Below are 15,341 nucleotides of genomic sequence, written 5' to 3'. Positions count from 1 at the left end.
TGGTAATAAAAAAAAATTGTTTCGGGTAATTTGGTTCAAACTTGGTAATCAAACCTCTTTTTCTCACATTATAGATATGATTAAACAATGTCGTCAAAAAATTTTTTTCGATTACCTTCCCAAGAAAATAAAGATCTACGGCCTTGAACCCCCTAAAGAAGAAGGAACATTTCTATTTGGTTTTGATCTGAGCAGACACGTGGTGGTGTTCCTTATGTTTCAAGGGTATTTTTCCTTCGGAATTCAGATTGTTCTGATTTAATTTGGCCACGGATGTGTTTGTGATAGACCCGTTTGAAACATTCTCAGTTCAAAAATCGAACAATAAACGAATTGTAACGAAATAAGCGGCCAAACGAGCGCTTAATTCTAGAGAACGCCGAAGTGTGGTAGGAACGAATATTGCATCAGGAACGCATGTTATCTAGAAGGTTGTAGCATCAGAAAATATGATCTGTAGTTTCACTCCATAGACCTACAATAACATTATTATAGGTCTATGTTCCACTCCTATATATTGTACAAGAGGTGCCATCTATTATCATAAGAACGAAAAACATTTCTAGGACGCAATGTTGTTGCAAGTTGGAAAAGTCATCTATAAATAATTTTTTTTTATTGATTAATAGATGGCCAAGGCTTTGTCCTATGTACAATTAACTCATTCAATGGGTTAAATACAATTTTCTAGTGTTTTAGGATATTTGAACATCCTGCATTCAAATATTTAGGGCTATCCTGAATTTCCTCTACACCAATGAAAACTTCCATAGTGATAAACTTAAATTTTATACATTTTATTTCCATCAATACATGGGTACATCAATGACAATAAAGCAAATCACAATTTTTAACAAAATAAATTCATATGTAATTTATAAGAAAATAAATACAAAACTATTGAGTATTCACGAAGCTTCGACACTTAAATGGAGAAAGTTGTCTGGATAACTCAGGTGTTCTGACATCCATTGTAATGGGGTATCTAGTGGAGGACAAATACCATGGGTTTTCACTTCTGAAAAAAAGTAAATAAATTCCGTACAGGATAATTTTCATGGAAAATCTCAATAACATATGAAAATGCAATTAGTGAGGATAGACCTTGAATAGTTCAAAAAGTTCAGTTGTCAAATCTCTCTTGAATTGAAAACATCTTAGTGAATAATATTACTGGATATTTCTTGAAGGAATTTCCTTACTTGTTTCTTTGCCCGGAAACACCTCCTGCAGCAGATCTTTAAGTGTTTTACGTTGTCCATCTTCAGAAATTGGTTTCACTAGCATTTGTCTATATCCATCATCTATATAACATCTAAAAGGAATGTGTCTAAAATGTTCACACTCTGATGTGACTTCCATGAGTTTTCTGTTCACAGCCCAAAACTGATCAAACTTATCTGTCAAAAACAGTCTTAAAGAAATTGATTTAGGTCGTGATGGAATATTTACCATTTAAAAGTCCCATCCATATTTGGTTATGATCTTTAATCTGCATACTACTGACTATTTGCCCTTTAAATTTCAATACATCTGCCTCTTTAAGACATGACATGAAATATGACTCAACGGACTCTCTACAATTAAAAATTCAAAAATGTTATATTTATATCCCGTTAATCCACTGTTTATAACTCAAATGAACCACAATAATAATTAGTCATATGAAAGAACTGACTACCTACTTATTTGTGAAACTATAAATTTGTTCTTCTGGAAATTTTTCAAAATGTGCTGTTAGAGTCCATGGTAGATCTTCAGTCTTTGCAAGCATATCGAATAAAACACCAATAGGATAATGCCATTTTAAAGGTTGACCATTAAATTCCAACCACATAACCTGATCCATTTTATCACTAATAACATAACTAAGAAAATGTTTACGCACTTTATCAATAACCAAAGGAAAATAACTAACTCTAGGGACCATCAAGTAAAAGGGATCTGGCTGCTGCAGTTCGACTACTTCGTCCGGATCTAATATGAAACAAACAGGAAGCTTTCCCTCCCAAATCTCCCTGAGGACTTCTCTATCATTAGCCATGGTGCAAATGAAAATCATACAATTTTCATTTTTCCTGGGTTTATTGGAATTGTTTATTTTTCACAACCTATTTCTTCGATTTTACAATATAGTCATAGAATAATTTCACAGAAAATTAAGTACCGATTTGAATGTTTTTCATTTATCGAGTAATAGGTAAAATTCTCAGAGATTCAGTTAAGAACTAGTACCAAAAAATTCAAAATCAGAATTGATGTTAATTACGTTACGATAGAAAGTTTTTTATATTTCTGTAGAATTTCTTAATTCTCCATGAAGATGGCGCCATGGTAATACAAATCAACATAAGCAATTGAATTTTCATTATTCCAGCCATAATATAATTGGATAAATAGGTTTCAATATGATTAGTTTTAAGTAGCATAGTTATATGAATTTATTTTTAGAAACATCTTATGTAAATTAAGTTATCTCTTAATAAATAAACAATGGACATGTGACTTCCTGTAGTATTCCTGAAAATATTCAATACATTAGCAATTGTAATACTTTGTTGGGATTGTAATACTAATAATTGAAGGGTAACGTGAAATGATCAATTCGGACAATGTCAATATTTATAGTTCTACGTTTGCCCACCTTGGCGCTGCATTCTTATTTTCTCTTGGCAAAGGAAATTGTTACCGGCGTTTTGTTGACCTTGAATTCGCTCTACTCGTATTAATGATTGAGCTTGGGGTGAGCCAATCAGAAAGCTAGATTGATTCTTTAGACCAATCGCAGCGATAGTTCAATTGTCATCGTGGATCATAGACCTATATATATATATATATATATAGTGTATTTGTATCACGGTTGTTTATATTTGCTGTTGCTTTCCTAAGGGTCTCGACCAGGTTCAATAAAGAAAACTCTTGTTTCTCTTGCCAAGCTTTCGGAATATTTTATTCCATCAGTCACATATATATGCAAATAAAAAGAAACACACAAACTTACAGAATTTGAGATTCCTACTACAAATTTTGAAACTTTAAATCAGCCAACATACAGATCGTCTCTTATCTCGTGTACAATTACGCATTAATTTTCTAATTTTAAACTTTTTTCTTTCCTCTTTCTCCCTTCCTTCAGTTTACTTTCTGACATTTGACATATTGAAATTCTCGACTTGTCAATAATATTGACAAGTCGAGAATAAATATTTTACTAAATTCCAGTCACAACAATATTTGTAGAAATCATAATTGATTTAGGACATGAAAAATAGAGGAGGTAATTATATATATATACGATGCTCTCCTTAGGGTAATAGAAAAAACAGTATTAATTTGAATTTATTCTTAACAAAATCCAAAACATTCTAATCAGTCACCATGTTTTCATCCACATCATCGCTGGAAAAATCTTCATTGTTGTCAAAATTGGATGATAACATAAGAATCGTTCATTTTACAGATCACTTTTCATTTTTATTGTTGCACTGAAAAAGTAGAGGATGTGCTAGGTTCTCGTATGTAAGGACCTTTCTTAATTCTAGAATTTGTTGGAGCATTTGTTGTAGAAAATGGGATATCACCAAGATATATCTTGAACTGCATAACCATAGCTGTATTACAACCAGATATTTTCGCTATCACCTAAGAAACAGAGCTTAAATGGCGGTTCCAAGCCAACAATTGAATTGTATCACCTGTAATTGATGAGTTATCTTGAAAAGTTTGCTGTATCTAAAGTTTGGAATTAGAATGTCCCTTGGTACGTCGATGAGAAGAGGATAAGATGTTTCATCGTAACCTTTAACGCCAGGAAAATTATGACTTTTTGTAAGGAAATTCCTGAATATTTCTTCCTTTGGATATGGATATGTGAAAAAAATTGAAACGGTCTGAAAAAATTTAAGTGAGCATTATAATTATAATTTGAACTGGGGTCGTTTTGGTTCCGTAAGCCTTCCAGGAACTGCTACCATGCAGATCTTTTGTTCTCTACCCTACTCATTCATAGAAACCCAGGGAGGTCGTCAACAACGTTAATAAAATTGACAACCTCCTTAGGGGCCTTGGCTGTTACCTCTCTGGTATCCAGGACCGGCTTATCCATGTGAATGGTTCTTAGGCCAGCCAGCTCCGGACACTTGCATATCAAGTGTTCGGCTGTTTCTGCTTCCGATCCACAGAGCCTGCAAATCTCGTCTGCTGACTTTTCCTTACAGTACAAATGATGTTTGTACCGACAGTGCCCCGTCAGCAGTCCCAACATCACCCGAAGCTCGACTCGCGACAGCTTCAGGAGCTTTTTGGCGTAGGTAGGCGAAATCTTCACGAATTTTTTTGCCTGAACAAGTCTAGGAGTGTTAGTCCAGTGGATTGTCCTGCTGTTCAACTCCCATAGCTGGACCGCAGCTTTATATTGGTCTTTTCCTATCCCACAGAAAGGCTCAGGTCCAGCAGGTGTTAACCTTGATGCCCTTTTCTCTTTCATTTCCTTCAACCCCACAGTACCCTGGTAACCATAGTAGAGTCACCTTATTTCCTCTGACCAGTTGCTTTATGGTGTTACGGCACTCCCAAGTCAGCAGAGACTCCTGACAACACAATTCCAGGGATCTCAGCGTGGTTTGGCTGTCCTTGGTGATGTAGATATGCGCCCCCTTGAGGTTCATTTTGAAACACTCTTGGGCGCATACAAAGTGAGAATCATACTATGTATACTAGTATACTGTGACATTTTTGAAAGACTTTTGGACTGAAATCGGATTTCTCTTAATCTATGGTCAAAGCACAGCATTATATATTTATACTTTACTGAGAAAATATGAGCATTGAGAAATTTCAAAGGCTAGAAATCATATTCACTAGTACCTTTGATGAGTTGAAATACTAGGTGATAGTTAACTTAATGATTTATATAAAAAAAGGCTTAAAAGCCTCAAGAACCTTCTGGCTTCGATGTAAATTATGTATAATATTAAGTGATTGCATCTCTACCTTTGAAATCTCTTATCTTATAGTGCTTAAGGTTTCTTTATTATCATTACAAGAAAAGGCATTTGCATTATCAGAGAGAGCCAATAAGTAACTTATATACTCCTCATTGACCTTCCATATAATCTGAAGTCATCATAACTATAAAGTAACCATTGCACAGCTGGAAAATTGACATCAAAGTAATGGAAGAAGTGAAAATGAATGAAAAATCAGAAAGGGTAACATCTACAAAAGGGAGGTTGAGTCAGCAAATGAAAACACTATAATTCTTCTAGCAATGGGGAGACTTGCTCTGGTAGGAGAGGATTTTCATCCATAAAATTGTTTCCCAGAAACAGGAAAATACATCGTACATACATACTTTCATAATTCTGCTGAACACCTTGGTCACTTTAACTCCAGACAAGTTTATAATTTGAAGATCTAATTTTATAGTTTCTCCTTTCAAGAATAATCTTTTATCTATTACAGCGTTCAACATAATCCTACCTCTTGACAAACCACAACAATTGCTGACAACTCTATCTATGCTGTACTCTGCCCATATCTGAAAAAAACATATTAAACAAGATATTTTGCTGGTCAAGCCTTTTGACCAACCAGTTTTAAACAACTTGCAAAAGAAAAGTTTCAGGGTTGGTTTGAGGTCTAAATCCTCTGGTTAAAATAATAATATTGATGATTTGTAGAATTAAGTATTAAATAAATATAATAATAATAAGAAAAAAATTTCAAATAACTTCGTATATATAGACATATGAATTTTTTTAAATTGGCAAAATCTCATCTCAATTTGATTGAAACCATATATATATATTTAGTTGTATAATAGTTATGACCCGACATAACTATTATATTTGCATTTCATTTTGCTGAAGTTTTTCACACAAATAAGGAATATTGATAAAATGAAGATTTTCTCTTTGGGAAGTAAAGCAGACTCAGATTGGATTATAGGAGGCTAGATTAACATGGCTAGGGCCATGTCAACTTCTCAGACATTTAGGTTTAAAGATCTACTGTTCTACCCTATGCTGTTTATCAGTCAGCCAGAAAAGTTTCTTTGAACTTCACTGCCTTCCTATAAGCTGTTGCTGTATCCATTATTTGTTCTGGTTTTAAAAACAACAAGGCAAGGTGTTGTCCTTTTCCTAGTTGATGCTTGTGACTTCTGTCAAGAAGCCATTGAGACAAGCTGATCTCTTGCTCTGCAATTGTGAAGCTATCTATAGGAAAAGCTACAACACTATGGGTTGTCTGTAGGTATGATCTGGAACTTTTCGCATGTTCCACAGATGATGACTCCTCAGTTTTGGTTTACTGAGTGAGAGAACCTTTTTGTTCAAGCTCTTCAAATAGAAGAGGAATAACTTGTCCACTGACCAGTCAACAGAATACATGTTTACTATTTTGTAATCGACTGATAGCTGGGAAACTACAAGAAAATAATGCCAAAATAATGAATCTCACCTGGAGAGCAGGAAGATAAGTGTTCAAATCTACGTATGCTACGACATCAATCACTTTGGTGACAGTTAAATCCACTCTTAAATTTCTTTTGACTGATGCTTTCAACCAATATTTTATTTCACCATTGTAATGCTTGAAACTGGATGGCAATTTAAAAGGCACCTTAAAGGAAAAGCCATGCTTGGTAATACCAGAAGGGACCTCTGTTTCTGACTCTGAAGATCATATAGATAATGTTACCATATAACTAAATAAAGTACAGCATGAACGTTAGGTTTTTGTTGTATGGAAATTGTTTCAGTACTACGTTGGTATATAGCACTACAAAGTTTAGTTAGTTTCCATTTAGATTCTCGGTATATACGGGTTGACTATACTAGACATTCAAATATGGCCACTGTTTCAGAAGATGAAGGTTAAATTATATTTAATATTGTAATATTACCAGTGATAGATTTCCATACTCATGAGAACAATGGCCACATCTTTGTGGACGTACCTATATACAGATATCTTAAATCTTCAACTCACACCTATGATCATATTCATAACATCGACGAGGGTATTTGAACCGGTATTTAATTCTCTCGTATCTCCAATGGTTTCTGTCTTTTCGTCCCCATGAAATTGTACTTGAATTGCTTGAAGTGAGAAAACATGAAACTATTGTCTGAAATCAAAGTTTGTGGCCTACCTTTGACTTTCACAGGTTTGAAAAAATGGCAGACAACCGAGCCGATTATTTGTTCTCCAACTACAACAGGCAAATCACTTGTGATCTCGAAGGAACAACTCATTTGAGATATCGAGTATTTTGTCAAAAAATCATGTCAAATAAAAACCTTCAATTTATAGTTGTTGAATTTTAGAGGAAAAGTCGATAATAAATGTATTTTTTTCTATGCGCCCATTCATTAAAATATGCTATAAAGTAAAACATAACGACCGTACTCTTTTCCCGTGAATTTTAATGATTAAGGTGTGTTTGTTTGGGATAAAACTACTGTACGAATAGCATAAAACTGTAATGTTATTATTCAGTAGAGATGTAACCGGGGAGATGGTTCGTTGAGAAAAGTGAGATTGACATAATATATTTTGGTACTGAATTGGAAATACATCTTTGTAGTATAAACGTTTATTTAATTGAGATAAACTCACAACATGGCGCAGTCGTGAAACGAAGCTACGTTATTATAATCAAAGGAAGAAGAAATGGAATTTTTGAAGCAACCAGCGTCAATGAGTATGAGTGGGGACTTGGGATCAAACTGGCGGAAGTTCAAGAACAGTTTCACCCTTTACTTAGTTGCAACAGGGTGTAAAGAAAAACCGAAAGAGGTCCAGGCGGCGGTTCTATTACATTGTCTAGGAGAAGAGGTTAATGAAGTTTTGGAGACATTGGATTTGACAGCTGATGAAAAAACTGATCCAGATACGATAGTAAAAAAATTAGATGTTTATTTCCTACCTAAATGCAATTCTAGTGTGGAAACTCACAAATTCAATTCAAGAAATCAACTTTACGGTGAATCATTTGAACACTTTTTGGCAGAATTAAAAAAAATTGCTAGAGATTGTGAGTTTGGCACATTCAGAGACAGGCTTATAAAAGACAGAATAGTAAGTGGGATCAGAGATCGGAAAGTGAAGGAGCGCTTGCTGCGTGAAACAAATTTAGATTTGACAAAGACAATTGAAATTTGTCGTGTTGCTGAACAAACTGAACAACATATTAAGGAAATGATAGATAAAACAGAAAACCTTGAAGTTAGTGAAATTAAACATGGAAAGAACAGAATGACTTATGTGAATGAAAATAGCATGTATGCTAGAAGACAAGAAGGAAACCAATATAGAAGACAGCTCAATATGAACAGTTCCAGTCATGAAAATAGACGGGAACAGAACGTATTCACTAAAAGAGGCAGAACAAGTGATAGAGGAACGCATAGTGAAAATTCTCATCAGTCAAAATGTGGCAGATGTGGATTAATGCACCGTAATCGTAAATGTCCAGCTTTTGGCAAACAATGTAGAAGATGTTTTAAGTTTAATCACTTTGCTCATTTTTGTACAAATAATTTTCAATCTGGTGTGAATGTTATAGCTGATGATGAACATTATAATGATAACGATTATGTATTAGGATCAATTCAAATTTTTATGTTGAAAAACTCGGAACAAGATTGGTTTGAAACACTTTATATTCCAGATTGTGGCAAGTACCTAAAATTCAAGCTAGACACGGGGGCTCATGTAAATGTCATACCAGAAAATATGTGGAGAATTTTGAAAATAGGTTCACTAAAAAAAATTAAACTGAATATTACGAATTATGGTGGTCAAACATTGGATGTTGTTGGTTCCTATAACTTGCGAGTTGTTTTCAATGGTAAGAATTACTTTCTTGATTTTATTATTCTGAAGACCAATGGAAATTCACCGCCTGTATTGGGAATTCGAAGTTTACAAGAGCTGAATCTTGTTCAGCGAAATATATTTCAAATCCAAAATAATAATATTCTCACTGAAAATCCAGCATTGTTCGAAGGTATTGGTAAAATTTTGAGTAGTCCGGTGAATTTTCAATTGAAACGTGATTACCAGCCAAAAGTTGTACCGTGTCGTAGAGTACCATTTCATCTCATGGATAAACTCAAAGCCGAATTGGATAGAATGATATCTGATAATATAATCACAACAGTAAAAAAACCCACAGAATTTGTAAATCCAATAGTAATTGTTAAGAAACCAGACAATAGTATTCGTATTTGTCTGGACCCCCAAAATTTAAATGATGCATTGTTAAGAGAACATTATGAAATTCCTACTTTTGATGAAATTACACGAGATATGTGTGGTGCAAAAATATTTTCAACTCTTGATGCCAGCAAAGGGTTTTGGCAAATTGTGTTAACAGAGGAAGCTTCTGAGCTAACAACATTTGCAACACCTTTTGGTAGGTATATGTTTTTACGTTTACCATATGGTGTATGTAATGCTCCGGAAATTTTTCACAGAACATTCACAGAAATTTTTGGAGACATTAAGGGAGTTAAAGTATATATTGACGATATTATAATTTACGCAAAAACCTTAAAAGAACATGATGAAATTCTGGAAAAAGTTTTTTTTAGAGCAACAAGAATGGGCGTTAAATTCAATAAAAATAAATGTAGGTTTAGAGTAAAAGAAGTTAAGTATGTGGGACATATTCTGACAGATGAAGGTATAAAAATTGATAATGATAAAATTGAAGCAATTAAACGAATAGATATTCCAAAAAATACTAAAGAATTGAGCAGGTTTTTAGGAATGGTTACATATGTTGCGAAATTCATTCCAAATTTATCCAAACTCACATCAAACTTGAGGGCATTGCTAAAAAAAGATGTTGTATGGGAGTGGAATGATATTCATAAAAAAAATTTTGAGAATTTAAAAAACCTATTGATGACAAGACCTATTCTACAATATTATGATGAAAATAAACCGATAGTTTTATCAGTTGATAGTTCAAAAGATGGGCTAGGGGCAGTAATACTTCAAAATGGAATGCCTGTTGCATATGCTTCGAAAAGTTTAACAGATACACAGCAAAATTATGCACAGATTGAAAAAGAAATGTTGGGAATTGTTTTTGGTTGTCAAAGATTCCACCAATTTCTTTATGGTAAGTCATTTTTAGTAGAAACAGATCACAAGCCACTCGAAGCTATATTCAAAAAACCACTGAATAAATGTCCTATGCGTTTACAAAGACTCAGAATTACCTTACAAAATTATGATTTGAATGTTAGATATAAACCAGGAGCATTAATGTATTTTGCCGATACTTTGTCGCGTGCTTATTATGATAACGAAAATCAAAATATTGAGAATGAAGAAGTTAATGTGAATAATGATATTTTGGAAAATGAAAATGAACCAGGTGGAACACCAATAAGTGAAACACCAATAGGTGAAACACCATTAGGTGAAACACCAAATGCTGAAGAAGGGGGTAGTATATATAGAACTCGTTTTGGTCGTATTACAAGAAAACCTTGCTACCTTCAGGATTATATTTAGTTTCAGTTCCGATGTTGTAAATGTAAATGTTCAAATGTGTTTTAATTTTGTTTATTTGAAAAGGGGAAGATGTAATGTTATTATTCAGTAGAGATGTAACCGGGGAGATGGTTCGTTGAGAAAAGTGAGATTGACATAATATATTTTGGTACTGAATTGGAAATACATCTTTGTAGTATAAACGTTTATTTAATTGAGATAAACTCACAACAAAAACAACTGTATAAATAGTTCGATATCAATCGAACTGCTTATAATATTCAGAGCAGCAGAGATAAGATGAATCCATAATTTTTTTTCAATTTTCAAACTGAAAAAATTATTTGATTATTGCTTTGACAAATATACTTCATTGGTTAGAAGTATCCTCAGAGTGATAAACATGTTTATTACTCTACGGAAGTATCCTTCAAGGTCTTTCTATAGTCCGTTATATTTTTTACCTGCTATATTATATCATCATCACTGTTCAAATGTTTCTCTGCCTTGATTTTTCGTAATTTGATTTTGAGAATAGCATATTTGATTTGCCCTTTTCCATACTCCTTGTTACGCCCATGGTTTGACCGAGTAGACATCTCAGTTATATTAAAACCATTGTTTGAACTATGTTAAAACCATAAACTGACAATTTTCTGGAGATAATAAATTGAATTAAAAATATTTCGACAAAATAGAAGGAATTACAGTCCATTCAGGAATTATTGACATCCCGGGTGGCTTTGGAAAATCGAAATTAAGTTGGTACTGGCTCATTCAGTAACATTTTGAATTGCAGATTTCGGGTTGGCATTGGAAATGTCATTGACAGGAGGTTAGATTTCAGTTTGTTTGTGTTATTGGTTTTGATCGAAGAAATTTTGGAACTTAAATGTTGTATCAATTAATCAATTTCAAACACACATTGATTAGTTTATTTGAGTATTTCTCACAGTATTGTTTGGAAAAAGAAGAAGGCAAGTCATTACAACCTGGATTATTAGTGGAAGAACACCTGTGCAATACGATTTCACCTTCAAAGAATCATTGAATGATTTGATTGTTACCAGAAGCCGAGCCAAAAGCAACCAATATATCAGCCTGGATGAAATTTGACCAAAAAGCATCTGGATTTTAATCAATCAAAGACAACATTACATAAACTTAATTGGTTACAAGTTCAAAACAGTTAATAAAAGGAAAATTCTTCTTGATAAACAGAAAAATATAATAAGTTGAGTACGATTTTATGGTGAATACTGAGAATATTTGCTACAAAATGTGAAATTCATTTATCTGGAGGAAACTTGGTTATTTGAAAATGCCAGCATTATTCAACAGTGGACTCTAGAAAGAAAACAAAATGTTTTTCAAGTATATTCAAGGGTAAAAGTAGAAGGAGCACTATTTTGAATGCTGGATATTTGGATTTTTACCTGGATGTTTTGTTTTGACAGTGGTGATCATGAGGATTATATAAATCTATGAAGAGAGAATTATTTTATAATTGGATTGCTCAACAAAGTCTTGGGATTGCATCTATAGTTTATTTATATTCTATATTGAAATTAAGTATTATTATATCTATTTTTTGTTCTTCAATGAGTAATCCAAAAATCTAATAAATTCCAATTGCTTTATAGAATTTTTACTGAGTATTTAATCGAAAAATATATTCAGAAGAGTAACTTCAAGAATTTCTTCACATCTTACCCACTTGAAGATAATAATAGAATGCAATAAAATTTTAAAATTCACAAATTAAAAATAATTTCATGCAAAAATGCTTTCAGTGAGTGAGTTAAAGCTGTTATGGGCAAAATAATTCATGTAATTTAATAGAAACTAGTGTAAAAGCATTTCAATAAAAAACTCGAGTACAAATAGTACCTATATTTTTCATACAAGTTTAATCAATCATTCATGTCATGAACAGTTTCAATAAATAGTGACTTTAGAAAGTAATTTACACATCGGCTGATAAATTGGTTCCAATTTTGTAAGTTACAGTACAACTGTGATGTCAAAATTTTTCATATACTAAATGGATTCTTTGAATTTTATTTCTGTCTTATTATGATATGGCTCTTCCATTCACTAAGCTACACTATTTAAATTTATCAACCAGTTTTTTCTGTTTTCTTCACCAGTTTAGACACCACAGTTAAAATGATCCATAAGAGTTATTTGATCAAAATTTTGCAACAATTTTTGAAAAGCCTTTGGTGAAAAGGAATATGCATATCTTAATGATCTTCAATGAGATCTTTCATGGGCGACTCTTAAATGAATAGATATCTCTTCGTTGGATTTCCTTGATGAGATAGCATTTCTCTATATTTTTACGTTATATAATCTGAATTTCAATTTATAAAATCATGACTGTATGCGTCCCTTCGTAATTTCGAAAATTCAGGATCTTTCGGATACAAAAATGATGAAAATAATTTAAACTGGTTATTTCTATGATGAACCATAGCAATTTTTAGTGATATTTTTGTAACCAGAAATAAAGCCGCGACTAGACGTTCATGGCCTACTTCGATGTCAATAATTCCTGAATGGACTGTATATGAAAATCCAATTAGTTTTGCATTTATTCTGTTACAGATTCAGCAGAAAGTTCTCTAGTTCTATGCTTATCGTATCAGTTGTCAGTTCGAATGTCACGGTTTGTCAAACTTAGTCAAATCAAAATATGGCGTCGTTTGTAAGTAGTGTTTTGGTTGTTCTTTAAATTTGAATGTTTAGATTAAGTTTCGAACAATTCGTGCCGTTTTGAAGCAGATTATGTGTGGAGTTCTTTGATGTGTATTGTGGTTTCAAGAAGAGTTTCATTCATATTTCGAAAAGATATGGTATCTGGTCGACAATTCCAGCCTCCTTCAAATAGAAAGTGCAATATTCAGTGTTGAATAAGGTAATTTATCCATTCAGTTCATTTGAAATTGAACCCTTGAATATGTCCGAGTTTATCAAGGTGTCATATATAATTTAAACATTCTCTGGTGAAGTTACAATGCAAGTGGTTTCCTCAAAAGTCACACCCAATTTGCATTGAAAGCTATCGTTAATATTTTTATGTGGGCAATCTTTCACATCTCCATAAGTGCATATGTTTGTTGATTCGCAATAAGGGGGTTGTTTACAGCGAATTTACTTCTGAAAATTGAGGTTGAATGGTTTCCCCATTTCAAAAAATATCCCATTATGTATATAGTGTTCTAGAGTTCAGATTTATGAGAATTTGCACTTACCTATTGACTGAATGTATCCTATAATAATTACAATACTAGTAATTGAATAATATTGACAGCGATTTAGTCATAAATAATTACAGACAAGTTTGTCTGTATATAATGAGGAATTTGATGTGTGGAAAATGTTTTTGAAATAACAGACAAAACATATTTTTGCGGAAAACAATGTTTTTAATCATGTAGTGCAACAATTTTCATTTATATCAGATTCATTGACACGAAGTTTCGATTCAGATTTGTTCGAAATTTATTTAAAATTTCTTTTCAAATTTTCGGCCGTATTGATGGATTTTGTCCCATTTATTAGTACTTAGGAATATAATTATGAATTCGAGTTGTAAAATCACTAATTTCCAAATTAATTCGAATACTTTCAAAATAAGGACACGAATGATTTGAGATGTTAATGTTATTACGAAACAATCAGTTTTTTTATGAAAAAACGAATTAATAGATTCGAATTTTGTAATCGTGAGTGTTGATTGGAGAAAATTGGTCTAATAGCAACAATTCAGCAAACCAAATATATCAATTTGCATTAATTATTCGTGTGAAATATCGATTAGTGTTTATGTAACGTGACTGTTTCCTCTAGTTGCAAGATTCGCGAAACAGTTTTTATTAATTCAAAATTTATTTTTTTAATTACAACAACGAACGTTGCTGAAATCGCACAGCCTCTAGCATTCCTCATTATTGATGTGTAATTAAAATTAGACCCGCTCGAGTGATACGAGTGATATCGAGATGCATAAATAGAAAAACCAGTTCTGAATCGTTCTTATTTCTGTTTATGATTGAATTCAAAGGAATGATCACGACTCGTATGATTCAACTTGAGCGGATATTATTTCCTACTCTGGAACGAATGCTATTAAATTGCCACGGAATGTTATTAGTTTTCGCGAAATTCGATAAGGATTGTTGATATTTGCTGTGTCTGTTGATAGAGGTTGTTCAAAGCAAATTGATATAACTAATTGGCCACTGTTTGTAGTTTACAGTGGGGCTTCTTGTAGGAGGATGAATGGCGTAAGTTTCGGTTGAAAATTTTTGTTAACAGGCCAATTGAAAAGTCCCCGGTTTACCATAGTAAAACACATTTTTTTTGGAAAATTCGATTTTATAACAATATTGCCTTCGAGGGCGATACAGCGATTATAGCGATCTTCCAACTTTTTGATATCATTTTTGTAGTGAGTACGATTTGTCTTTCGCTTCAAAATAGGCCTCAGTTTCGGCGATTACTTCTTCATTGGCGCTAAATTTCTTTCCAGCGAGCATTCTTTTGATGTCTGAGAACAGAAAAAAGTCGTCGGGGGGCCAGATCTTGATGAAACAGCACCTTTTTTTTCTTCAAATGAGGCCGTTTTTCAACGATTTCATCCTTTAAACGATCCAATAACGCTATATAATAATCGCTGTTGATGGTCTGGCCCTTTTGGGGGAATCAATTAATATTATACCTTTCGCATCCCTGAATACTGATGCCATAACCTTGCCAGCTGACTGTTGTGTTTTTCCCTCGGTTTTTCCTTGCTTTGGATTCGGCTCATCGTGCAGTCC

The 15,341-nt window shown here is 33.0% G+C and overlaps 3 protein-coding genes and 1 long non-coding RNA gene across 4 annotated transcripts in view; 2 read left to right on the top strand and 2 right to left on the bottom strand.

The window, feature by feature from the left end:
• Nucleotides 1–781: 781 nt before the first annotated feature.
• Nucleotides 782–2,272, bottom strand: LOC123671131 (autophagy protein 5). Its single transcript, XM_045604822.1, has 4 exons — nucleotides 1,686–2,272; nucleotides 1,453–1,577; nucleotides 1,203–1,400; nucleotides 782–1,018 (listed from the first exon to the last, which is right to left on the bottom strand). Exons 1-4 carry the CDS (start codon nucleotides 2,060–2,062, stop codon nucleotides 909–911), a joined length of 810 nt encoding a protein of 269 aa, XP_045460778.1. The 5' UTR covers nucleotides 2,063–2,272; the 3' UTR covers nucleotides 782–908.
• A 706-nt stretch (nucleotides 2,273–2,978) lies between these two features.
• On the top strand, nucleotides 2,979–5,721 carry LOC123671132. Its single transcript, XR_006746061.1, has 3 exons — nucleotides 2,979–3,277; nucleotides 3,567–3,904; nucleotides 5,067–5,721. It is a non-coding gene; the product is annotated as an uncharacterized LOC123671132 (long non-coding RNA).
• Nucleotides 3,324–7,378, bottom strand: LOC123671130 (arrestin domain-containing protein 3-like). The gene is made up of 6 exons (XM_045604821.1): nucleotides 7,157–7,378; nucleotides 6,996–7,103; nucleotides 6,463–6,677; nucleotides 5,354–5,539; nucleotides 3,696–3,890; nucleotides 3,324–3,642 (listed from the first exon to the last, which is right to left on the bottom strand). The coding sequence occupies exons 1-6, from the start codon at nucleotides 7,257–7,259 to the stop codon at nucleotides 3,475–3,477; spliced, it is 975 nt and encodes a 324-aa protein (XP_045460777.1). The 5' UTR covers nucleotides 7,260–7,378; the 3' UTR covers nucleotides 3,324–3,474.
• A 5,810-nt stretch (nucleotides 7,379–13,188) lies between these two features.
• LOC123671128 (phosphatidylinositol 4-kinase beta) overlaps nucleotides 13,189–15,341 on the top strand; it is a 63,269-nt gene continuing 61,116 nt past the window's right edge. Inside the window, exon 1 of the mRNA XM_045604819.1 lies at nucleotides 13,189–13,435. The gene's annotated coding sequence lies outside the window, so the exon portion shown is untranslated. The remainder of the gene's footprint in view (nucleotides 13,436–15,341) is intronic.

Source organism: Harmonia axyridis, chromosome 1 (assembly GCF_914767665.1).
Source record: "Harmonia axyridis chromosome 1, icHarAxyr1.1, whole genome shotgun sequence".
In the NCBI taxonomy this organism is placed as follows: domain Eukaryota; kingdom Metazoa; phylum Arthropoda; class Insecta; order Coleoptera; family Coccinellidae; genus Harmonia; species Harmonia axyridis.
The sequence above is the reverse complement of the archived record's forward strand: the minus strand, read 5'-3'. Positions and strand labels throughout refer to the sequence as shown.

Bases quoted from the DNA above. Each gene is read 5' to 3' on its own strand.
- LOC123671130 (XM_045604821.1), bottom strand. From the start codon at position 7,259: ATGAGTTGTTCCTTCGAGATCACAAGTGATTTGCCTGTTGTAGTTGGA. The intron at 6,678-6,995 runs GTGTGAGTTGAA...TATGATCTTCAG, and splicing joins TGTTATGAATATGATCATAG to AGTCAGAAACAGAGGTCCCT. The intron at 5,540-6,462 runs GTGAGATTCATT...TGTTTTTTTCAG, and splicing joins CTTATCTTCCTGCTCTCCAG to ATATGGGCAGAGTACAGCAT.
- LOC123671131 (XM_045604822.1), bottom strand. From the start codon at position 2,062: ATGATTTTCATTTGCACCATGGCTAATGATAGAGAAGTCCTCAGGGAG. The intron at 1,578-1,685 runs GTAGGTAGTCAG...TTTTAATTGTAG, and splicing joins ATTTATAGTTTCACAAATAA to AGAGTCCGTTGAGTCATATT. The intron at 1,401-1,452 runs GTAAATATTCCA...TGTTTTTGACAG, and splicing joins ATGGATGGGACTTTTAAATG to ATAAGTTTGATCAGTTTTGG.